The sequence below is a fragment of the Mauremys mutica genome, chromosome 2 (genome assembly GCF_020497125.1).
Source record: "Mauremys mutica isolate MM-2020 ecotype Southern chromosome 2, ASM2049712v1, whole genome shotgun sequence".
Classification (NCBI taxonomy): domain Eukaryota; kingdom Metazoa; phylum Chordata; order Testudines; family Geoemydidae; genus Mauremys; species Mauremys mutica.
This window is the reverse complement of record NC_059073.1, coordinates 13,021,918-13,046,393: the sequence shown is the minus strand read 5'-3', so window position 1 is coordinate 13,046,393 and position 24,476 is coordinate 13,021,918. Positions and strand designations below refer to the sequence as shown.

The following is a 24,476-nucleotide window of genomic DNA, read 5'->3' as shown; positions in this document are numbered from 1 at the left end:
GTGGTTAAGTAACTGCTCGATAAGATAGGAGCACAATACAATCTTTTCTGTAGCACACCTATTCGATACCATAAAATAGGCATTTGTATAATGGTAATGACTAGAGGTCTGGTTGAGCTAGATACTGTTCAAACACATTGTAAGAGGCAGTTGGAGACAGTGTGGTTTAGCGTATAGAACACTGGACTGATGCTCAGGAAGCCCCAAGTTCTATTCCTAACTCTGCCACTGATCTGCTATCTGACCTTGAGCAACTCACTTCATCTTGTCAAACCTCCGTTTCCCTTCTCATCCTTTGTCTATCTTGTCTATTTAAACTGTAAGCAACCTCTTCAGGGTCTCTCACTGAGAATTTGTACAGTGTCTAGCACAATGAAGCCCTAATATTAGTTGGAGCCTCTGAGCACTACCATAATACAAGTCATTAATAATAAGATTGTCCCTACCCTGAAGCGCTTGCATTCTAAATGGACAAGTATTATAATATGAACTCAGACCACAGACACAGTGAGTTATTTTATCTGGAATTTGTGTCAGAATGCCCTAATAAGGCTGGTCTTTGTCTAGATATTTACTCTAAGTATAAAATCACTTGGTACGTGAAAGGCTTGAAGTAACAATGTGAGATGCCATTATATTACAACCTCTGGCTAGAAACTTATTTTTAAAACTTACTTTATCCCTCCCAATAGGAAGTGGCATAGCTGTATATAGGTTTTTTCTTCCATCAAATACTGGTTTACGATCCCCAAAGATCTGTGTTTTAAAGTGCTGGACCATATGCTCAACTATTTCTCTGAAAATACAAAGAAAATTAAGTTATCACATAATTTGAACAGAGTACCAAAAGAACCCCAATATGCTTATGTAATCAAGAGGAAACAAAAATACTGGCTATTACATAAAGTGTTATCAACAGCTCAGCATAAAAGATCAGATTCATTTAATCATCTGAGGAGACAACGGTAGTTGATTTTATGCAAAGAAAATTTCATAGAACGAACTGTTTACGTTTCTTGGGACTACTACATTTGATCCTGGTTTCTCATTGGAAAGTTTATAGCCCAGTGTTTTACCTACAGTTTATTCTATGCAGATAGAACATGTACGTAATATAAGCTGCTCTTCTCCATGGCTCCCATCTGCAGAACAGGATTGATGGGCTAGGCAGCTTGACAGCACAGGGGAAGGAGGAATTTAGGAGAGGGATAGATGATCAAATGATTTGGGGCTGTGCACAATGCATACATCAAATTCCTCTGCATCACACTCAAACAACAATCTTGACTCTCACCTATACTCCTGGGGGAATTCTGCACCACTGCACATGTGCTGAATTTATGTCCCCCCGCAGATTTCTTTGTTTCCCCGCAGAAAAATAACTTTCTGATGGGGCAGCAAAGGGAAGTCACAAGAGCGGTCGTGCAACCCTCCTCAGCAGTATGTTTTGGGTGCCCAGGGCAGCCGCAGAGAGGTAAATCACTGTGGGTCAGAGGACAGGACTGAGGAAGACCCAGCTGGTGGCTCCTACCCTGTGCTAGTCCCGGCTGGGCTGGGGAGGACGGGACTTCCTCTTCCCCTGCACGGCATCTGGGGCTGTATCAGACCCACCCCCAGATTTCTCCCCCAGCTGTAAGAAGCTCTGCGAACTCTCCCTCCATCCCCACACCGATCGCTCCTCAGCTGCAGGGGGAGAGATCACTGTACAGGGAGCTGCTCTCCCATCCGCCCAACCCCTATGCATCCAGACCCCCTCATACCCAGACCCTCCTGCTGAGCCTCCCCGCCACACACACACACACACCCCCCGCTGAGCCCCAACCACCTTCACCTGGACCCCCCTGCAGAGTCCCATTACCACTGCAAGCCCCTATGCATCCAGATCCACACACACCCAGATCCTCCACTAAGCCACCCGCACCCAGATTGCCCCACACAGAACCTTCTCAATCCACACCTGGATCCCCCCACACTAAGCCCCTCTACATTTGGATCCTGCCTTGCTGAACCTGCCTGCCCACACCTGGTGCACTTGGCACAGAGGGGCATGGCTCTGGGGTGTTTCTGGGGCAAGCTTGGACCTTGCACTGTGTCAGGGTTGGGTGCAGCATCACTGCTGGAGTCTGTGTTCCGGGGGAAGCTGTACAGTGATCTCCCACCTCTGTGCAGTCAGTGGCCTGTGCTCCCCAATACCATGCTGGAGCCTCCACATTTATTTGATATATAAAATTTGCAGAATTTTAAAATATTGTACGCAGAATTTTTAATTTTTTGGCACAGAATGCTCTCAGGAGTAGGTGAGCTCGTACTTTTTTTATGTAACAACAGCGTTTACCAGTACATATAACTGTTAAGACTACAAATTAAAGTGTGATTGGAATTATAGGCTGTGCATTAGAATATGATGCAGAATAATTTGACATGTGTATTGTAGCTGGTTATATGTTAGATATGCAAATGAGTTTGTAGTGGAATTTGTAGTCTATTGTAATTGTTCTATTCTCAGACGCCAAACATCTGGGTTTAAATCTCCTGAAGGACATCACTGAGGCTATAACTGCATTTAATTTGAAATCCATGAGGCACTTCATCTTGAAAATCTAGTTAACATGGGAGGTACATACCAGAGTGGTACACCTCTACCCTGATATAACATGGTCCTCGGGAGCCAAAAATCCCTACCACGTTACAGGTGAAACCCCGTTATATCAGGGTAGCAGCAGCAGGACTCCAGCGGTGATTTAAAGAGCCCAGGGTTCTGGCCGCAGGGAGCCCCAGGCCCTTTAAATTGTCACCTGAGTCCCACTGCCAGAGCCCCGGGGTAGCGACGGAAGGGCTCCGATGGTGATTTAAAGGGCCTGGGGCTTCCCCACTGCAGCCAGAGCTCTGAGCCCTTTAAAGCGCCGCCGGAGCCCCGCTGCCGGAGTCTTGGGGTAGCAGTGGCAGGGTTCCAGTGGTGATTTATAGGGCCTGGGGCTCCCCGCAGCAGCCGGAGCCCTGGGCCCTTTAAAGCGCCGTCCGAGCCCTGCTGTCGGAGCCCCGGGGTTACCGCACTATATGCAAACCCATGTTATATCGGGTTGCGTTATATTAGGGTAGAGGTATATGTGCCAGTACAAAACCCTAAGACAGAAATCTGAGCGTGTTTAAGCAGTGTGAAGAATGAATATTGCCTTAATTGGTGATTTCCTTGACCTTGCCTTAAAAAAAAATCTGAATTTATGAAATAAGGGACCATTTTTATCATCAAGTCTGACCTCCATAACATAGGCAATAAAACCGCACTCAGTAATTTCAGCTTCAAGCCTGTAACTTCTAAGTGAGCTATAACATTGTTTTAGAAAGATAACCACTTTGATTCCTCTCATCTCCTCCAAACAGATCCTCTTAGATTTAAATACTTCAATAGAAAATCCACTACATTACTAGGTAAATTGTTTTGATGGTTAATAACACTCACTATTACAAATTTTATGCCTTATGAATTTCTCCAACTTCGTCTTCCAATCATCTTTCGCAATGGTGTTCATGGGATTTGGGGTTGAGCAATATTAACTGTAAGCAAATTACATTTTCTGTTTGAGTTTGAAGTAAAAAATTCAGACTTCACTAGGTTTGTAAATCAATTTTTTTCTTCCCACACTGCATTGGGAAAACAGATACAGCGTAGAATTATGAAAAGCGCAAATAGGATCATTTCCAGTAAATGGCATCTCTTCACCCAGGTTCTTACAATGGCCTTCATCACCATATCATGATGGCTACTGACGAGTTAAGGCCAATCTGGGCAAACAGTTATATATATTTAACTTTATCCTGGTAAGCAACTACCTATTGTGAACATGATTTGCCCTGATCTGCACTGACGTGGTCACCATTACCTCAGTTAATGAGACTCTTCATAATTGTTAAACAAACCTTCACTTAGATTTTTTTCAAATACTGTCTTACACTGATGCAACTCTACTGAAATTAAGAGAGTTGCACTGATGGAAGAAGAGAAATTGGCCCAATGGAATTACTACAGTGATGATCTTAGCCCATTATGTTTGTTTTTAAGTTAAATCCAATTTTTAAATGTTTTTAAAATATTACATTTAAAAATAATCAAACAGAGCAGGAAGGTGAAGTATAGAACAGCTATTTATGTTCCATGCATGTTAAAGACTGTCTAATAAGAATGCAGTTAGGTTAAAAAATATTCTACATTTGTAAGTTGCACTTTCAGAATAAAGAGATTGCACTACATTACTTGTAATAGGTGAATTGAAAAATACTATTTCTCTTGCTTCCCTGGCCATCAATAATTTGCAAAATTGATCCATACCTTTTTAGCCTTGCTATCGGTATTCATTTGCATATCTTCCATTAATACAGAAGATGATGAAGGAGGGCAATTTCTTACCTGTTATAATTTAGTTTCTCCAAAGTCCTCTTATACCAGCACAGACAAATGGGTTTACTTCCCCCTGTCAGTAGGTGAAGACAGGAAAACAAATTGTTGGTAATATGACCTCCCCTTTTAAGGGGCTTGCTAGCTGACTCCACTTAGTTATGAACTAAGCAGTAAACAACAATGGTCAAATTCACTGGCGTAACTCCACTCAAGATAATGGAGTTGTGCCTGCCTATGCCACCAGTAATTTTTTATCAAAAGCTGAAAACTTCACTCAAAATAAGCTACAACCACCACAAAAGTCAGGTGGGATTTCTAGGTTGGTATAGGAAGACTTGGAGAAACCAAACTAACAGAAATAATGCTTGCTGATGGATATCACCAAAGCAGGACGTATTCAAATGGGAAGATATTAACACATCTGATGAACAACAAGGATATCCATGTCCCCAAGTGCCCTATGTGAAAGCTTGTACAGGACCCTAGCTTCTAAAAGTTCCTCTTTTTAAAAGTGTAAATAAAACTGGGGGAATACAAAGCATAATGATATTACCGGTTAACTCTTCTAGGGCATTTCTCTGGCTTTATATCCAATTCATAATGGTAGATATCAATTTTAGGAATGTCCATTTCAAAGAAGTTGGCCTGTAGTTTGATTGTTCTTCCAGAAGTACCAAAATCGGGTCGAGGAGGAGGTTTAAAGGCATATCCCTGTATTGGTGGTGGCAATGGTGGAGGAGGTGCAAGCACTGAAAGAGAGAGAGAGAAAAAAAAAGCACAAAGTAACATATCACCACAAAAATTGTCCACATTAGGTACATGCAGTGAGAAGAGTAACACACGCAAGCTTCTATACTATTTTATAAATGCATTTTTAAACCTAGTCTTCACTCCTTGCTTTTTTTTAAAATATTGATTTAACAGATGAAAACCTATGTCCTGGGCCAGAAGCCAGCAGACCTTGACTCACCTGTTCCCCAATTGATGTTAACTACTCTGTATACTTCCCAACCCTTTTTATTGAGCAAGGCCATAGGAGGTAGGTTAGCATTCTGTCCTTTTATAGGTGAGTTAACGCAGCACCTGGGAAGCTGAACAAGAACTTCTTTAAGAGCAGGAACTAGGACTCAGTTGACTAATATGGAGGACTTAAAGCTCATTACTTGGCCACAACGCTTCTCACAAAATTAGTATGCTAAGGGCTTGGCTACACTTGCAAGTTGCAGCGCAATAAAGGAGCCCTGGGAACACTAGCTCACTACCCATCCACACTGGCAAGGCACGTAGAACGCTCTGACTCCATGGCTACAGCGCTGCTGGTATTCCACCTTGGCGAATGGAATAACATTTACTGTGCCCCCACTGGAGTGCCGTGGCGCCAGTGCGGATGAGGTGTCGCATTACTGGGCTCTGATCAGCCTCTGGAAACTTCCCATAATCCCCTTAAGTCAAGTGGCCACTCTTCTCATTGTTTTGAACTCACTGTAGGAATGCGGATATGCCATTTGAAAGCTCCATTTCTGACAGTCGGCTGCTTATCTGCTCCGAGCCAGCTAAGTGTGCTCCGAGACAGATTAGTGTGGAATGCTGTGTGAGAGAGAGAGGGGCGGGGGGGGGGGGTCTGCTGCTGTCTGAACTTACAAGACAGCATGCTGACATGCTCTCAGCCCCCCAAAAACCCACTCTGTCTCCCCCCACATACACACAACACACTCCCTGTCACACTCCACCCCACCCACCCCCGCATTTGAAAAGCACATTGCAGTCACTTGCATGCTGGGATAGCTGCCTATAATGCACTGCTCCCAATGCCACTGCAAGTGCCACAAATGTGGCGACGCCAGTGCGCAAGCAGCTGTCAGTGTGGACAGACTGCGGCACTTTCCGTACTGCGCTCTCCGAAGGTGGGTTTAACTCACAGCGCTCTACATCTGCAAGTGTAGCCATGCCCTAAGTCTTTTGTGCTTGGCTTCAGTATTTGCAAAATGGAGCTACTCCCAAATACTGAAGCCAAACACAAAGACCTAGCATTCTAAACTACATTAACAATACTAGTTAAGGTTGTAAAGGTTTCAAAAATAACAAATTCTGGCATTTCCTGGCTTCTAACGTGACGTTGGACAAGTCACTTAAACCTAAACCTTTAAAAGGAGATTTAGGCACCTAAATCAGGCAGAGTGCTGAGCGCAGCAATGCCTAAATACCTTTAAAAATCTGGGTCTTAAAGCAAAATTTTCAGGAGGTAGCCAGTGTGCTCATTTTCTCGGTGTCAGCTTTGAGGCTCAAAGACAATTTTCAGAACCACAGAACACAACTCCTACTGGAGTTAGTATAAATTGAGGTTACTCAGCACCTCTGAAGAACAATTAGGCCACAGGTGTCTCCGTCACTGAGGACCCAACATTAGCAAATTTTGGCCTTAATCTGTCTCTCAGCTCCTCAATTGTAAAAGGGGAATAACAGTACTTTCCAACTTCACAGGAGTGTTATGAAGATAAATTAATTAATGTTTGAGACACCAGATACTACGGTGATGAGCACAATACAAAAGCACAAGAAGATTTTTTTTTTTAAATGTATTTAGGTGCAGCTTTTGAGGTCATATATACAGTCATGAGGATAAGAAGAAATGAAGCAGAGGTTCCTGTGAAAAAGATATGTGGTTCTGTATTCAAAGTTTCATGATGAATCTGTCTATATCTATGGGGGGGGGGCATAATTAAGGTTACCTAGGCACAGAGAACATAATCCGTCACTCTACATTTGTATAAGTTATTATTTAATGAATTAGAAATAGCTTCCCTTTTTACTGTAGCATAAAAATGACGACTGAAGACAAAATAAGAAAGGTCATTGGTTGAAGGAGATAAGTAATGTTTATCAAACAGCAGTTTTAGCCTGGGAAGCAGCTAACCTATATTTATTAATGAAAATAGATACAAATGGTTTGGCTTTACCACCAACAGATGTGAATTGACTTTTGTTTTGGGAAAAAAGATTGAAATCCGTTGATTTAAAGACATTTTTTAGACTACTGCTTTAAACGAAGAATTTAAAACCAAGCCATCCTGTGCAAAATGCACTACAATAATCCAGTCTGGAGTTGACAGGAAACCCAGCCATAAGAGAGCCCTAATTTAAGTACTAAAGTAAGCCAACTTTGATTAATAAGGTGGCAGTATACTGTCCCCAATAAAAAGAGTTATGATGTTTCTTATGAAAAAAACACAGAAAACAAATTTGACCTTTCTACAATAGTTCATCTAGTCCAGGGGTAGACAACCTATGGCACGCGTGCCGAACGCGGCACGAGAGCTGATTTTCAGTGGCACTCACACTGCCCGGGCCCCGGCCATCGGTCCAGGGGGCTCTGCATTTTAATTTAATTTTAAATGAAGCTTCTTAAACATTTAAAAAACCTTATTTCCTTTACATACAACAATAGTTTAGTTATATATTATAGACTTACAGACAGAGACCTTCTAAAAACGTTAAAATGTATTACTGGCACGCGAAACCTTAGAGTGAATAAATGAAGACTCGGCACTCCACTTCTGAAAGGTTGCCGACCCCTGATCTAGTCTATGGAAACCAAAAGATTCACACCTATCAATGTCAAAGTGCTGTAGTTTCTGTGAAAAAGGGAAGTGATAGACGCTAGTATAAAAGTGTTAGCTACATGGCCCATTTAAAAAGTCTTAGGAAACTTCAAATTACATTATTCCACAAAAAAGTGCTATAGAAAAATTGAACAGCACACAAATTACAATCAACATTTAGGAATTCTACTCTAACCCAAAAGACAGACTTTATGTAGATCTTCCCCACCCCCCACAATTAAAATGGAAATCCTGGTGCAACCTTAACTGTGGTGGCAATACCACTCCATCAGAATATTGTTGCACAACATTAGAGCCAGGAGTAGAGTTAGTGGAACACAGTGGACTCATTTGGCCAAGAGGTTCCCAATACACAGTGCCCTACAACATGAGCTTCTTTTAGATTTTCAAAATGCTCTAAAATCCACATGTATACAGAGATTAGTACATCCTGACAACAGCTTTCAGAGGTGTGAACTCATCCATTCACCTTATTAGGTGTTCTCCTTCTCCCCACTCCGAAGTCTGCCTTTGTCTCAAAAATGAGTATTCCTCACCAGGGAATATCTTGTATCTTAAATTTGTGTTTTTAAACCCAGAAAGTACAGAGTTATTTTACCTTAATTCCTTATGTCCTGATTTCCAGATGTTTAAATACTGGTGCCTTTGACGTTTGAGGCACTGCTGGTCAACCATAACTCTGCATTAACTGTGGTTTTTGGCAATAAATTACTCCAATTTCTATTTAGACATGCCCTTAGTTCAATTAGAAATGTTCCAAACTAGTTATGCCTAAGGATTTGTCTACACAATGAAATTTATCTGAATAGTTATTGTGACAGATATGGCAATTTCCTCTAACACCCGGGGCAAATCTTACTGAATTAAGTTAAAACAGTATTCAGTTAATTATAAGTATTTTAGTTCAAGATATTAAAAATGCAAATGTTGATGTATAATTGTGGAATCGTATGCAACTTCTTTAAGGGGGAGGCAGGACTAATGTAAACCCTGGCAAGTGTTAGGAGTTTCAAAGAACTCTCTTAAAGCAAGATCAAATTCTCAGTTGAGTAGGTTTCCTAGGAAATACTTGGGAGGAAGGGAATGCAAATTACCCATCTCTGGACCCATTTTTTGAAGCTGTGCCCCGCAGAAAAACCCATTGTCTGCTAGCATCTGTTAGATGAGAAAAGACCATCTACACTAGGAAATTAGGTCAGTATAACTATGTTGCTCAGGAATGTGAAAAATCCACACTCCTGAGCAATCCAGTTAAACCAGCCTAACCCCAGGTGTAGACAGTGCTAGGTTGATGGGAGAATCCTCCCGTTGACCTAGCTGCCACCTCTCGGAAAGGCTGAGTACCTACACTGATGGGAGAAACCCTCCTGCTAGTACAGATAGTGTCTTCACTGTAGCAATGCAGCTGTGCTGTCGTAGCAGTTTATGTGCAGACAAACCCCAAGACTTGAACGAGAAAAAGAAGGAACTCTCAGATTCATAGGCATACTTGTTCTGAGCTAACAGCTATTATGAATTTTTGACAACAGAAAAAACCCTAGGTGGGATCTGAAGGATTTTTCACCGGCCAGAGCTCTTATTGGAGTCAGGGAGTGATATCTGGAAATCTTATTAAACATATGTGTAGATTCTTTTATTGTTTTTAAGATGTTTTCTCTGTAATGCTTTTACTTTAAGAATAAATAAGAATGGCCATACTGGGTCAACGATCCCTCTAGCCCAGTATCTAGTGCTCCAGAGAGAATGAACATAACAGGTCAATTATCAAGTGATCCATCCCTTGTCATCCAGTCCCAGCTTCTGGCAGTCAGAGGTTAAGGGACACTCAAAGATAGGGTGGCATCCCTGACCATCTTGACTGACCAGCCATTGATTGACCTATCCTCTGTGAACGTATGTAATTAGTTTTTGAACCCACTTATAGTTCTGGCCTTCACAACATACACTGGCAACGTGTTTCACAAATTGACTCTCTGCATTCTGTTTGTTTTAAACCTGTTGCCTATTAATTTCATTAGGTGACCCCTGGTTGTTGTGTTATGTAAAGAGGCAAAAAACGCATTCTTATTCAGTTTCTCCACACCATTCATGATTTTATAGACCTCTATCACGTCCCCTCTTAGTCGTCTCTTTTCCAAGTTGAATATTCAGTCTTTTTAATCTCTCCTCATATGGAAGCTGTTCCACACCCCTAAACATTTTTGTTGCCCTTCTCTGTACCTTTTCCAATTCTACCATATCTTTTTTAGATGGAATGACCAGAACTGCACACAGTATTCAGGGTGTGGACATATATAGTGGCATTATATTTTCTGTCTTATTATCTAGCCCCTTCCTAATGATTCCTAACATTATTAGCTTTTTTGACTGCTGCTGCATATTGAGCAGATGTTTTCAGAAAGCCATCCATGACCAACCCCTTTCTTGAGTGGTAACAGCTAATTTAGACCCCATCATTTTGTATATATACACAATAGTTGGGATGAAGTTTTCCAATGTGCATTACTCTGCCTTTATCAATACTAAATTTCATGTGCCATTTTTGATGCCCAGCCACTCAGTTTTCCAAGTTTCCTTTGTAACTTCACAGGCAGCTTTGGACTATCTATCTTGGGTAATTTTGTACTGTCTGCAAACTTTGCCACCTCAATGTTTACTTTTTCCAGATTATTCATGAATATGTTGAACAGCACTGGTCCCAGTACAAATCCTTGAGGGAGCCCACTCTTCACTGTGACAACTGACCATTTATTCCTACCCTTTATTTCTATCTTTTAAGCAGTTACTGATCCATAAGAGGAACTTCCCTCTTATCCAAATTGCCTCCCTTCGATGAGGGACATTGTCAAAAGCTTTCTTGAGTCCAGTATGCTATCCACTGGATCGCTCTTTTCTAAAGTTTGCTGACCTCCTCAAAGAATTCTCAGAGATTTGTAAAAGGAAAATATGCCTCAAAGCTGTATTGACTCTTCCCCAACATATCATGTTCATCAATGAAGCTGATAATTCTTTATTAAGATGATGTTAAAAAAAAAAGTGAATGGTACAGAGTTTAAGCATAGAAGTTTCTGGTTATCAGGGAATAACATACAGATTATCGAGGGTGCAAAGTTTGGTTTAAAATCGGGTGGCATAAGGAATACATAATCTGCAGTATCCCCAACTGGAGGTAAAAGGTTGATGGGTCAAAGTACAGACATTGAGATATGAGGGTATGAAGTTCATAAAGTGGCTATGTTCGGGTGTGGAGTATAATGAGTGAATATGATGATGAGGATGGACTGACCCTCATTTGGTGAGATTTGATGTTCAGGGAGTTTATGGTTCCAGTTCATATGATCCAACGGAGAAAAGTCTCTTGATCCTTTTCTCGTAGTAGAAGAACGACATCACTCTGGCAATTAGCCTGGTACTGAAGACAGGCTTGGCAGCCTATAATTGCCAGGTTGCCTCTGAAGCCTTTTTTAAAAATTGGCATATTAGCTATCTGACAGTCATCAGGTAAAGACACTGATTTAAGTGATAGGTGACATACCACAGTTCTTTCAAAACTGATGGGTGAATACCATCTGGCCCATGGTTTAATTTATCAATTTGTTCCAACAGCTTCTCTACTGACAACTCAATCTGGGACAGTTTCTCATATTTGTCACCTAAAAAGAATGGCTCAGGTGGGAGAATCTCCCTCACAACCTTTGTAGTGAAGACACATGCAAAGAATTCATTTAGCTTCTTCACAACAGTCTTGTCTTCCTTGAGTGCTCCTTTAGTACCTCAATTCACCAGTGGCCCCACTGATTGTTTGGCAGGCTTCCTGCTTCTGATGTACTTTAAAACAAACAAACAAATACCCTACTGTTAATTTATGTCTTTTGCTAACTGCTCTTCCAATTCTTTTGGGCCTGCTTAACTACACTTTTAGACTTGACTTGCCAGAATTTATATTCCTTTTTATTTTCCTCACTAGGATTTAACTTCCAATTTTTAAAATGACTTTTTGCCTTTAACTGCCTTTTAGTTCGTTGTTTAGCCATGATGGCATTTTTTGGTTCTCATACTGCTTTTATTTTGTTTATTGTATACATATAGCTAAAGTCTCTATTATGATGATTTTAAAAAGTTTCCACGCAACTTGCAGGCAGTTCACTCTTGTGACTGTTCCTTTTCATTCCCATTTAACCAGCCTCCTCATTTTTGTGTAGCTCCCCTTTTTAAGTTAAATGCTCCTTCGGTGGGTGTCTTGGCATTCCCCACACCCCCAATAAGGATGTTAAATTTAATTACATTATGATCACTATTACCAAGCAGTTCAGTTATTTCACCTCTTGGTGATCCTGTGTGCCACTTAAGACTAAATCAAGAATAAATAATTTAATCTCCTCTTCTGAGTTACAGGCCTAGTTGCTCCAAGAAGCAGTCAGTAATGGTGTATGGAAATTGTTTCTCTCCATCCCTTCCTAAAGTGACATGTATCCAGTCAATATGAGGATAGTTGAAATCCCCATTATTACTGAGTTTTCTGTTTTTGTAGCCTCTCTAATCTCCCTGAGCATTTCACAATCACCATTCTAGTCATATAGTCAGCAGTATATTCCTACTGCTATATTCTTATTATTTAAGCATGGAATTTCAATTCATACAGATTCCATGGTACTTTTTGATTCATTTAAGGTTTTAACTATATTTGTCTCTATTCTTTCTTTCACATACAGAGCCACTCCCCCACGAGTGCCATCTACTCTGTCATTCCTATATATTTTGTACTGTAGTATTACTATGTCCCACTGATTATCAGGTTTCTGTGATGCCTACTATCTCAATATCAGGCACTCAAGTTCACCCATCTTAGTATTTAGACTTCTTGCATTTGTATACAAGCATTTTCAAATTTGTCAATATCTGTCTGCTTTCATGTGATGTAACTGAATGGGACTCTTTTTTGTTTGCCTTTTTCTCTTCAGTTCCTACCTGTACTTTATATCCTAGGAAAACGGAAAGGATAGAAGTTGATACAGTAACCCTGTTAATAAATCCTCCCTAAGAGACGTGCCTGTCCAAATTGTGTGCTCCTTCGAATCTGTTGGCTTTCCCCCAGCTTAGTTTAAAAACTCCTCTATGACCTTTTTAATTGCACATGCCAGCAACCTGGTTCTGTTTTGGTTTAGGTGGAGCCAGTTACAAGATACAAGGCCAGTTACGCAGGTAAAACTTCAGGGTCTCAATGTGTGGATGAGGTGATGGTGTCGGGAGGAGGGATTTAGTTTTATTAGGAAATGGGGAACATTTTGTGAAAGGAGGACCCTATACATGAAAGATATAGGGTCCTCCTTTCACAAAATGTTCCCCGTTTCCTAATAAAACTAAATCCCTCCTCCCGACACCATCACCTCATCCACACAATGAGACCCTGAAGTTTTACCTGCGTAACTGGCCTTGTGTGTGGAACTGGGAGCATTTCACAGAATGTCACCATGGAGGCCCTGGACTTTAATCTCTTACCTAGCAGCCTAGGTTTGGCCTCTTGGATGTCTCTCCTACCTTTCCCTACATCACTGGTACCTACATTTACAACAACTACTGGCTCCACCCCAGCATCGCACCCAAGTCTGTCTAGATGTCATGAGAGGTCTGCACTTCACACCCGATAGGCAATTCACCATGTGGTTCTCCTGGTCATCACAAATCCATCTACATTTCTAATAATTGACTCTCACATTACTATTACCTGTCTCTTCTTAATAACAGGGGTCCCCTCCCCTGGATAGGTATCATCAGTTTGAGAGGATACCATGACATCATCTGGAAGGAGGGTTCAACTATGGGATTGTTTTCCTCCACTGCAGCTTGAGGTTCTCCTTTCTCAAGACTTCCATCCTCCTCAACAGCACAGAGGCTGTCAGACTGATGATAGGACTGCTCTACTATGTCCTGGAAAGTCTCAGTTTTGTACCTCCCTGTCTCCCTTACTTCCTCCAGTTCACTCTGGTCTCAAGAGCCCGAACTCAGTCTCTGAGGACCATGAGCTGCTTGCACCAAATGCACACATATGCCACTTGCCCACAAGGCAGGTAATGATACATGTGCTGGCTTAGAAAGAGCTGTGTGGTAACGTATAGCTGTGGCATTTACCCTCTTGATAGCGTTTGAAAAGAAAGCAAAGCAGCAGAACCAGCCTGTTTAGGCAATCTGACTTTGCTGGGGAATTCACAGTGTAGACAGGAAACTGTGCAATCTGGGAATACCGGTCAGGAGGGAGAGAGATGCATGTCTCCACACAGGAAAGGTGATGGCTAGGGAGCCAGAAACTTAAGAGTGGGTGCCATTGTCGCTAAGGGTGCCTTTCCCCTGAGGGGGAAAACACAGATGCAGTTGCCTTCAACTGTCACAGTTTTACCAGGATAATTATGACGGTAAATTTCCAAGTATAGACATGCCCGAACTTGTATTTAATAGTTAGATGATGTTTTCTCAGCTTGTAAAGGAAATTTTAGAGTTTGGTTAGCAAGATCTGGGTGAGTGGGTTGGGTGACCTTATTTAATATTTTAATGTCCAAATTAAAGGGACGAAACAATTTTAGGAACCTTCAAAATAAAGTTTCTTTATGCAGTGAAAGATCTTGCTATCTGGACGGTATTAATTTTCTCAGCCAATAGAGCAGAGGCATCTCCTATGGAAGAGCAGTGCAGACGTCTCCATATACATGCAGCAATATCTGGGGTGTGGCAGCTACCTTTAGTGTCATTTCAACAAAGAAGTTTTTTGCAGCTGTAGCAGTTTAAAAGAATTCTAGCAGTGTTCTTTTCATATTTAGTTCTGCAGTTTAATTTTTGCTTATTTGAGATAATAAAAGTGAACTAAACAAGCAAAGAGTCCTGTGGCACCTTATAGACTAACAGAAGTTTTGGAACATGAGCTTTCGTGGGTGAATACCCACTTCGTCACCCATGAAAGCTCATGCTCCAAAACTTCTGTTAGTCTATAAGGTGCCACAGGACTCTTTGCTGCTTTTACAGATCCAGACTAACACGGCTACACCTCTGATGCTGAGCTAAACAAGTTGCCTGTGTTGCTGTAAGAGAACTTGGAGAAACCAAACTAAGGGCATGTCTAGACTGGAATAAGGAGATGTAGGTAACAAAGACAGGCCCAATTTCACTCCAGTAAGTGCATCTTTATCTGTCTAATCTTTCTATACTATTTGAAACATAGATGTTTTCTTGTTCCCAACTTGCTGCCAGATCAGACTTATGGTACATCCTCTCATTTGCTACATCAAGGCAGGACGATAACCAACAAAAATCTTATTTTAGTACCTTCAGAGGTTCTCCCCTGCCTAGCAAATTTCCCTCTCCACTCCACTAGAGCAATCACCTCCTTCTGGATTAAAGTGAGAGGAGAGCAAGACTTAGAGGGCAAACTTGCAAAGCAGTCAATTGGCCCATCCCAGTCACGCCCTGAGCATACTATCTGGACAGGACTGCATAAGATAAGCTTTCGGATGGCAAGTGCTTAAGGGAGTTCTTTCTGTGCAGTCTTAGGTCTATTTTGTCTAAGCGGAAGAATGGAGAGAGTTGTTCTACCTCTTTTATTGTTCAGATTGATCAGTTTTCTCCTCACCCATATCCACTCTCCTTCCTAACTGCCAATCCTGTCCAAACCTTACTAATTCATTTCGTATGATGGGTTTGGTCACTGGACGACAACCATTTCTGTGCAGTGGTGAGCCACACAACAAAAACAGTTCTCTTACCTATTAATTGTGCTCCGTGGTGTGATGAAACCTGAGCAGACACCCTGGATTGGTCACCACCTGCTTGAGTGACAGATGCGGACAACATACTCATGATCTCCAGGTGAGAAACCAGTGATCACTTGAAGTTATATGTGGAAAATGCACTCCAATTAAAACTGATCCATTTGTCAGAAAACAGATGAGTCTAGCATAGCAGTTCTCTAGCTCTCATTCTCTGGAGTGCTTCATAAGGGTCTGTGAGACTGCATGTCCATCTCTCCTTTCAGCACCTCACCCCCTCAGACTGGTTCTCAAAATGTTTCATTAACTACACGGAAAGGTTCCATGATGGACCTTTTTAAAGATTCATTGGCCAACTCAGTAACACCACCAGACATCTGACAGCGATCTTTGATGTCAACACCTCCAAAACAATTTAAAAAAAACATAGCTGATAAAAGGTCATCCTCTTGCTCATTTTTCTCACCTTTTTAACCTCTCCATTGGCTTCTCATTTTCTACCACATCAAGTTTAAGCTTCTTGACCTCACCTTTAAGGCATCTTACAATTTGTCTTCTCTAGTTATCTGCTCGTGTCTTAAATTTCACCCCTTCACTGCACCAGTGATGCAAGCCACAACCACCACTTGTTCACATCTCCCACAAGAGTCTCTATGTATTCTTCCACCTTGCCCTTCATGCATGGAACACCTTTCCTATAAAGCTACCATATCCTCCTCCTCCAAAACTTTCCTCATTTCTACCATGTACAAGGAGTCAGTGGGAATTACTGACATTTATACAGAGATCATCTAAATGTTAAATTATTCAGACCGTCAAGTTATGAACATAGTGAGTCAATGTAAAACAATTATTTTTAATTTGTCTTTTCTCCTTCTACCCAGCACTTCTCTTCTATTGGTTTGTTTGCTGAATCTTGTTTCAAGCCCAATGGTAAACACTTTTGGGACAGGGAGCGTCCCTTACTTTGTATAGTGCCTAGCCTAAAGGAGCACCAATTTTGATTGGGGACTTTGAATGCTAATACAATACAAATAATGTCTGAGTAACTCCACAATCCCACAGAACATGCATACATGAACATAAGACAAAGATGTAAGACAAAGATGTATACATCAATTTGAACCTGTATTAATGTCTGTCTTACACAACACTGCAAGTCTTAGTAGCTGCTGCTTAGCAGAGTTCTCCTTATCTTTGATAAAATGTTGCAGGTCTTTTTCCTATCTTTCTCTAACAGTCCTTAACAGAAGACTAATGCTACAAAACACCAGGCTGTACTTCTTAGAGAACCGTTTTAAAATACCCAGGCCCATGAAGACTATTTCTAATAAAGAAAAAGGTTTTGTTAAATGCCATTTTCTTGTATAAAAAGTCAGTCAAATATTTTTCACAACCAGTATCTATCTAAGACGACTTATTATATTCCTGTTTTCAAAGTAGTTAAGAGAGCTTTGCCACTGTTTTTCGTGTGAATTTCTTTCTGAAGTGAACTTTTACATTTTAAATCTCAGAATTTCTCCTTAATGGTGCCAGAGAGATCAATCAACTCTCCACATCTACCTATGCTTGCATCCACTTATGGGACAGAATTGAGAAAGGATAATAAACCCTTCTAAGTTTACCTCACTTTTGAACTATCTTAATTTTTCCATCTCCATATGAGAAATTCGTTACTTTGCAGGATTCCAGTATTTCACCCATTGCAATGGCTTTGTTTGGTAGTGTGTGTGTATATATATATATATATATATATATATATATATATACACCCAATTTTATAAACTGAAGTTAGATAAACTAAGCTCTCTTCTATCACTTGGTAAAAATTTCTCTAACATTTCATTAGCACATGTCCTCCTTCCGAACAAAATGGAGTTTGGAGGAATGTTGAGAAGGCAGCTGTTGTCCAGTTCAAGGTACATTCTGACACCCAGAACATTCTGGGTAATTTTCAGTCTTCCTCTTGAGTCCAGAATGCATTGCACAGGGTAAAGAACATTCTGCTGTTATTTAAATCTGTGTCAGTTGGCCATTTTGGACCTCTCAGAAGTCTTTCATATAATAAACTGTAAATTGTTGTTTCAATAACTAATAGATTATTTTAATTGGAGGAACTGTTCCCTCCTGTAGCTCCAGTACTTACAACAGAGGAGGCCTATAAAATCATGAAATATGGGGAGAAAGTGAATAAGGAAGTGATATTTACCCCTTCGCATAACCCAGGAACCATGAGTCACCCAATGAAATTAATAGGCAGCAGGTTTAAAACAAATAAGTACTTCTTCACACAATACAGTCAACCTGTGGAACTCATTGCCAGAGGCTGCTGTGAAGGCCAAAAGTATAAATCGTTTAAAAAAATAAATAAATCAGAAGTTCATGGAGGATAGGTCTATAAATGACTATTAGCCAAAATAGTCAGAGATGCAAACCCATGCTCTGGGTGTCCCTATGCCTCTGACTTCCAGAGGCTGAGACTGGACGACAGAGGATGGATCACTCAATTTAAAATTTTTATTAAAGCTAACATTAAAAAAAAGTATATAATACACAGGTTAAGAAAAGAGAGTGTCTGTACATCTGGGTGTAGTGCTTAGATTATTCACAATACAATGTTTGTTTTAAAAAGTCATAAGATATATATAGAGCATAATCAGCAATAACTCAAATTAAGGTGAATAAATTTAACAATACAGTTTAGATACACCGCTACCTCGATATAACGCCACCCGATATATCCAAATTTGTGTTATAATGCGGTAAAGCAGTGCTCCGGGGTGGTGGAGCTGCACAGTCGGGTGGATCAAGGCAAGTTCAATATAACACGGTTTCACCTATAACGCGGTAAGATTTTTTGGCTCCCAAGGACAGTGTTATATCGAGGTAGAGGTGTATTAGAACCTGAACACTCAGGTACATCACTCATGAAAAGTTATACAGAGAGTTGGTTGTAGAAAGCAAATATAGGAATGAGTGTAGATTGTCCCTCCATAATTGAACATTTAGGGTAGATTGTCCATTTGGAAAATACAATCCACAAGGAAACTATTTCAGTTAATTTCCCACTACCCTCTCTATTCATTCCAACTGAAGCATCTGGCATTGGCTACTGTCAGAAGAGACGATACTAGGCAAGATGGCCCTTCCCCAAAAAAATTATCACAGCATGTCTCTTAAAATAATTTCCAATCTTGACCTAAAAATTGCCAGTGATGGAGAATCCATCCATTGGTAAATTGTACCAATGGTTAATTAATTGCACGAATAAAAAAAAATAGGCCTCATTTTGTTTGAATTTGTTTATCTTCAACTTCTAGCCATTCGACCACGTTAATACCTTTCTCTGCAAGACTTAAGAGCCAATCATCAAATATTTGCTCCCCGTGTAGTTAAGATCAAGTCACTCCTTAACCTTCTCTATATTAAACTAAATAGATTGAACTCATCAATTCTCTACTATATGGCAGGTTTTCTAATCCTTTATTCATTCTTGTGGCTTTTCTCTGAACCATCTCCAATTTATTATCATCATTCTTGAATAGTGGACATCAAAACTGGACACAGTATTCCAGCAGCAGTCATGCCAGTGTGAAATACAGAGGTAAAATAACTTCTCTACTCCTATTTGAGATACCTCTGTTTATAAACGCCCAGTACTGCATTAGCCCTTTTGGATACAGCGTCACACTGGGAGCAGATGTTCAGCTGATTATCCAACATGACTTCCAGATCTGCTTTCCAGATGTGAGAAATGGGGGAGGTGGGGTGCTCCCTTTTATGGACAGCCAGCCAGCTAGCTATAAAATCCCTGTTAGTAGCTGTTCTCTACTTGCTTTACCTGTAAAGGGTTTAAAACATCCATAGGTAAAACGAAGGGAGTGGGCACCTGACCAAAAGAGCCAATGGGAAGGCTAGAACTTTTTAAAATGGGGGGGGGGAAGTTTCCCTTTGTCTGTCTGTGTTGTTCTCCGGAGACAGGGGATGGAGGAAAGACAGGGCTGGAAGTATGCTGTAAATGCTTGGGCCAGGTATGAAAATCATCAGATCATGGAGGGAGAGCTCAGTGGTTTGAGCATTGGTCTGCTAAACCCAGGGTTGTAAGTTCAATCCTTGAGGAGGCCACTTAGGGATCTGGGGCAAAAATCAGTACTTGGTCCTGCTAGTGAAGGCAGGGGGCTGGACTCAATGACCTTTCAAGGTCCCTTCCAGTTCTAGGAGATAGGTATATCTCCAATTATTATATTATACTCATTTTAAACCCCAGATACGTAAGTAGATCAGGAAATGTCTAGGAAGACATGATTAGGTTTCTCTCATTTCTTTATGGCTTGTGGACTCCTCTGTGCTAACTCAAGGTGCTTTTGTTTTGCTTGTAACCTTTAAACTGGACCTAAAGAAGCTATCTTGATGCTTAATCTTTGTAATTGTTTTTTTAAAACCTAGCAAAAAGCCTAAGTTCAAGATGTATTCTCTCTCTTCTCTTAGGGGAGAGTCTGATGATAGAGAATCTCCAGGTTATAGTCAGGAGCAGAGGAATGAGAAGTATAATGTAAGGGCCGGATCAGATGATAAACAGTCACATAAAAAAGAATCTGGCACATCAGAAAAAGGCAGGCTAATAAACAGGGACAAGTTTTTAAAGTGCTTGTACACAAATGCCAGAAGTCTAAATAATAAGATGGGTGAACTAGAATGCCTTGTGATAAAGGAGGATATAGATATAATAGGCATCACAGAAACCTGGTGGACTGAGAGCAATCAATGGGACACAATCATTCCGGGGTACAAAATATATCGGAAGGACAGAACAGGCTGTGCAGGGGGAGGAGTGGCACTATATGTTAAAGAAAGTGTAGATTCAAATGAAGTTAAAATCTTAAGCGAATCCACAGGTTCCATAGAGTCTCTATGGATAGAAATTTCATGCTCTAGTAAAAATATAACAGTAGGGATCTATTATCGACCACCTGATCAGGACAGTAATAGTGATGATGAAATGCTAAGGGAAATTAGAGAGGCTATCAAAATTAAGAACCCAATAATAGTGGGGGATTTCAATTATCCCCATATTGACTGGGAACATTTCACTTCAGGAAGAAATGCAGAGATAAAATTTCTCGATACTTTAAATGACTGCTTCATGGAGCAGCTAGTACGGGAACCCACAAGGGGAGAGGCGACTCTAGATTTAATCCTGAGTGGAGCGCAGGAGCTGGTCCAAGAGGTAACTATAGCAGGACCGCTTGGAAATAGTGACCATAATACAATAGCATTCAACATCCCTGTGGTGGGAAGAACATCTCAACTGCCCAACACTGTGGCCTTTAATTTCAAAAGGGGAAACTATACAAAAATGAGGGGGTTAGTTAGACAAAAGTTAAAAGGTACAGTGACTAAAGTGAAATCCCTGCAAGTCGCGTGGGCCCTTTTTAAAGACACCATAATAGAGGCCCAACTTCAATGTATACCCCAAATTAAGAAAAACAGTAAAAGAACTAAAAAAGAGCCACCGTGGCTTAACAACCATGTAAAAGAAGCAGTGAGAGATAAAAAGACTTCCTTTAAAAAGTGGAAGTCAAATCCTAGTGAGGCAAATAGAAAGGAGCACAAACACTGCCAACTTAAGTGCAAGAGTGTAATAAGAAAAGCCAAAGAGGAGTTTGAAGAACGGCTAGCCAAAAACTCCAAAGGTAATAACAAAATGTTTTTTAAGTACATCAGAAGCAGGAAGCCTGCTAAACAACCAGTGGGGCCCCTTGACGATGAAAATACAAAAGGAGCGCTTAAAGATGATAAAGTCATTGCGGAGAAACTAAATGGATTCTTTGCTTCAGTCTTCACGGCTGAGGATGTTAGGGAGATTCCCAAACCTGAGCTGGCTTTTGTAGGTGACAAATCTGAGGAACTGTCACAGATTGAAGTATCGGTAGAGGTGGTTTTGGAATTAATTGATAAACTCAACATTAACAAGTCACCGGGACCAGATGGCATTCACCCAAGAGTTCTGAAAGAACTCAAATGTGAAGTTGCGGAACTATTAACTAAGGTTTGTAAACTGTCCTTTAAATCGGCTTCGGTACCCAATGACTGGAAGTTAGCTAATGTAACGCCAATATTTAAAAAGGTCTCTAGGGGTGATCCCGGCAATTACAGACCGGTAAGTCTAACGTCGGTACCGGGCAAATTAGTTGAAACAATAGTAAAGAATAAAATTGTCAGACACATAGAAAAACATAAACTCTTGAGCAATAGTCAACATGGTTTCTGTAAAGGAAAATCGTGTCTTACTAATCTATTAGAGTTCTTTGAAGGGGTCAACAAACATGTGGACAAGGGGGATCCGGTGGACATAGTGTACTTAGATTTCCAGAAAGCCTTTGACAAGGTCCCTCACCAAAGGCTCTTACGTAAATTAAGCTGTCATGGGATAAAAGGGAAGGTCCTTTCATGGACTGAGAACTGGTTAAAGGACAGGGAACAAAGGGTAGGAATTAATGGTAAATTCTCAGAATGGAGAGGGGTAACTAGTGGTGTTCCCCAAGGGTCAGTCTTAGGACCAATCCTATTCAATTTATTCATAAATGATCTGGAGAAAGGGGTAAACAGTGAGGTGGCAAAGTTTGCAGATGATACTAAACTACTCAAGATAGTTAAGACCAAAGCAGATTGTGAAGAACTTCAAAAAGATCTCACAAAACTAAATGATTGGGCAACAAAATGGCAAATGAAATTTAATGTGGATAAATGTAAAGTAATGCACATTGGAAAAAATAACCCCAACTATACATACAACATGATGGGGGCTAATTTAGCTACAACGAGTCAGGAAAAAGATCTTGGAGTTATCGTGGATAGTTCTCTGAAGATGTCCACGCAGTGTGCAGAGGCGGTCAAAAAAGCAAACAGGATGTTAGGAATCATTAAAAAGGGGATAGAGAATAAGACTGAGACTATATTATTGCCCTTATATAAATCAATATACTCGAATACTGTGTACAGATGTGGTCTCCTCACCTCAAAAAAGATATTCTAGCACTAGAAAAGGTTCAGAAAAGAGCAACTAAAATGATTAGGGGTTTAGAGAGGGTCCCATATGAGGAAAGATTAAAGAGGCTAGGACTCTTCAGTTTGGAAAAGAGAAGACTAAGGGGGGACATGATAGAGGTATATAAAATCATGAGTGATGTTGAAAAAGTGGATAAGGAAAAGTTATTTACTTATTCCCATAATACAAGAACTAGGGGTCACCAAATGAAATTAATAGGCAGCAGGTTTAAAACAAATAAAAAGAAGTTCTTCTTCACGCAGCGCACAGTCAACTTGTGGAACTCCTTACCTGAGGAGGTTGTGAAGGCTAGTACTATAACAATGTTTAAAAGGGGACTGGATAAATTCATGGTGGCTAAGTCCATAAATGGCTATTAGCCAGGATGGGTAAGAATGGTGTCCCTAGCCTCTGTTCGTCAGAGGATGGAGATGGATGGCAGGAGAGAGATCACTTGATCATTGCCTGTTAGGTTCACTCCCTCAAGGGCACCTGGCATTGGCCACTGTCGGTAGACAGATACTGGGCTAGATGGACCTTTGGTCTGACCTGGTACGGCCTTTCTTACGTTCTTATGTTCTCTTTTTGTTCTTAATAAAATTAAAAAAAAAAAAAAAAGGGAACAGGATTGGATTTTTGTGTCCCTATGAGGTTTGTGCATATGTTGTTTAATTAGCTGGTGGCAACAGCTGGTTTCCTTTGTTTTCTTTCTCAGCTCTTCCGCAAAGGGGACATGAAAGGGCTTGAGGGTACCCTCAGTGATGAGCTGCCAAAATATTAACAACCAGTTCCCTCCTCCCCCCCCGGGGGGGGGGGTCGTGCCCCATCCAACCCCTCATGTTTCTTGACACACACACCCCGGGACCCCTGACCCATCCCCCCCTTCCCTGTCCCCTGACTGCTCCTTGCCGCCCCACCCAACCCCTCCTCTCATTCTCGATGGCCCCCCAGAACCCCTACCCCATCCAGGCTCTATCCAACACCCCCTCCCTGCTCCCCTTACCTTGCTGCCTGGAGATGGGGGCCCAGCTGGGCTGGGGCTGGAGATGGGGCCCGGACCGGCTGCCCCGCCCCGCCGCCCAGCCCTCCCTGGCCCCGGCGGCCCCGCCGGCCCGCCGCCCAGACCCCCTTTGTAGGCAGGGGATGGAAAGCAGGATTTGATTGGCAATAGAGATCATGATGGATTGCGGCCAGGCAGCAGTGGCTGGAGGACATAATGATGGCCAGAGAGGGGAACTGATGAGGAAGACTGGGCTGGGATCACAGTAGGGAGCAAGGAAGTATGACAGGCTGTAAGGAGAAGAGGAGGCCAGGCAGAGAGTCAAGGAGACAGAGGTCCATGTTTCAGGAGAAAACAGAAGACGACAAATTAGCAACCCTTTGCCTTTCCCAGCCTACAAACCTTCCGTGGCTTGTTAGAAGGTATGTCTACACTACAAGGGCTACAGTGACTCAAGCCTGGTCTACACTAGGCGTTTAAATCAGTTTTAGGAGCGTAAAACCGATTTAACGCCAAAACCGTCCACACTAGGAGGCACCTTATATCGATTTTAATGGCTCTTTAAACCGGTTTCTGTACTCCTCCCTAACGAGAGGAGTAACGCTAGTATCGGTATTAACATATCGGATTAGGGTTAGTGTGGACGCTGATCGACGGT

At 41.3% G+C, this 24,476-nt stretch overlaps 1 protein-coding gene across 4 annotated transcripts in view; it reads right to left on the bottom strand.

The window, feature by feature from the left end:
- Positions 1-24,476, bottom strand: part of AGO2 (argonaute RISC catalytic component 2) — a 122,855-nt gene that overhangs the window by 80,331 nt on the left and 18,048 nt on the right. For 3 of the 4 annotated variants that reach the window (XM_045007412.1, XM_045007413.1, XM_045007415.1), the window contains exons 2-3: positions 4,950-5,145; positions 676-796 (exon numbers count right to left, since the gene is read on the bottom strand). In XM_045007412.1, the coding sequence (XP_044863347.1) occupies positions 676-796; positions 4,950-5,145 (317 nt within the window). Of the gene's footprint in view, positions 1-675; positions 797-3,460; positions 3,523-4,949; positions 5,146-24,476 lie in introns of those variants that run through there. The other variant, XM_045007416.1, reaches the window with a different exon arrangement.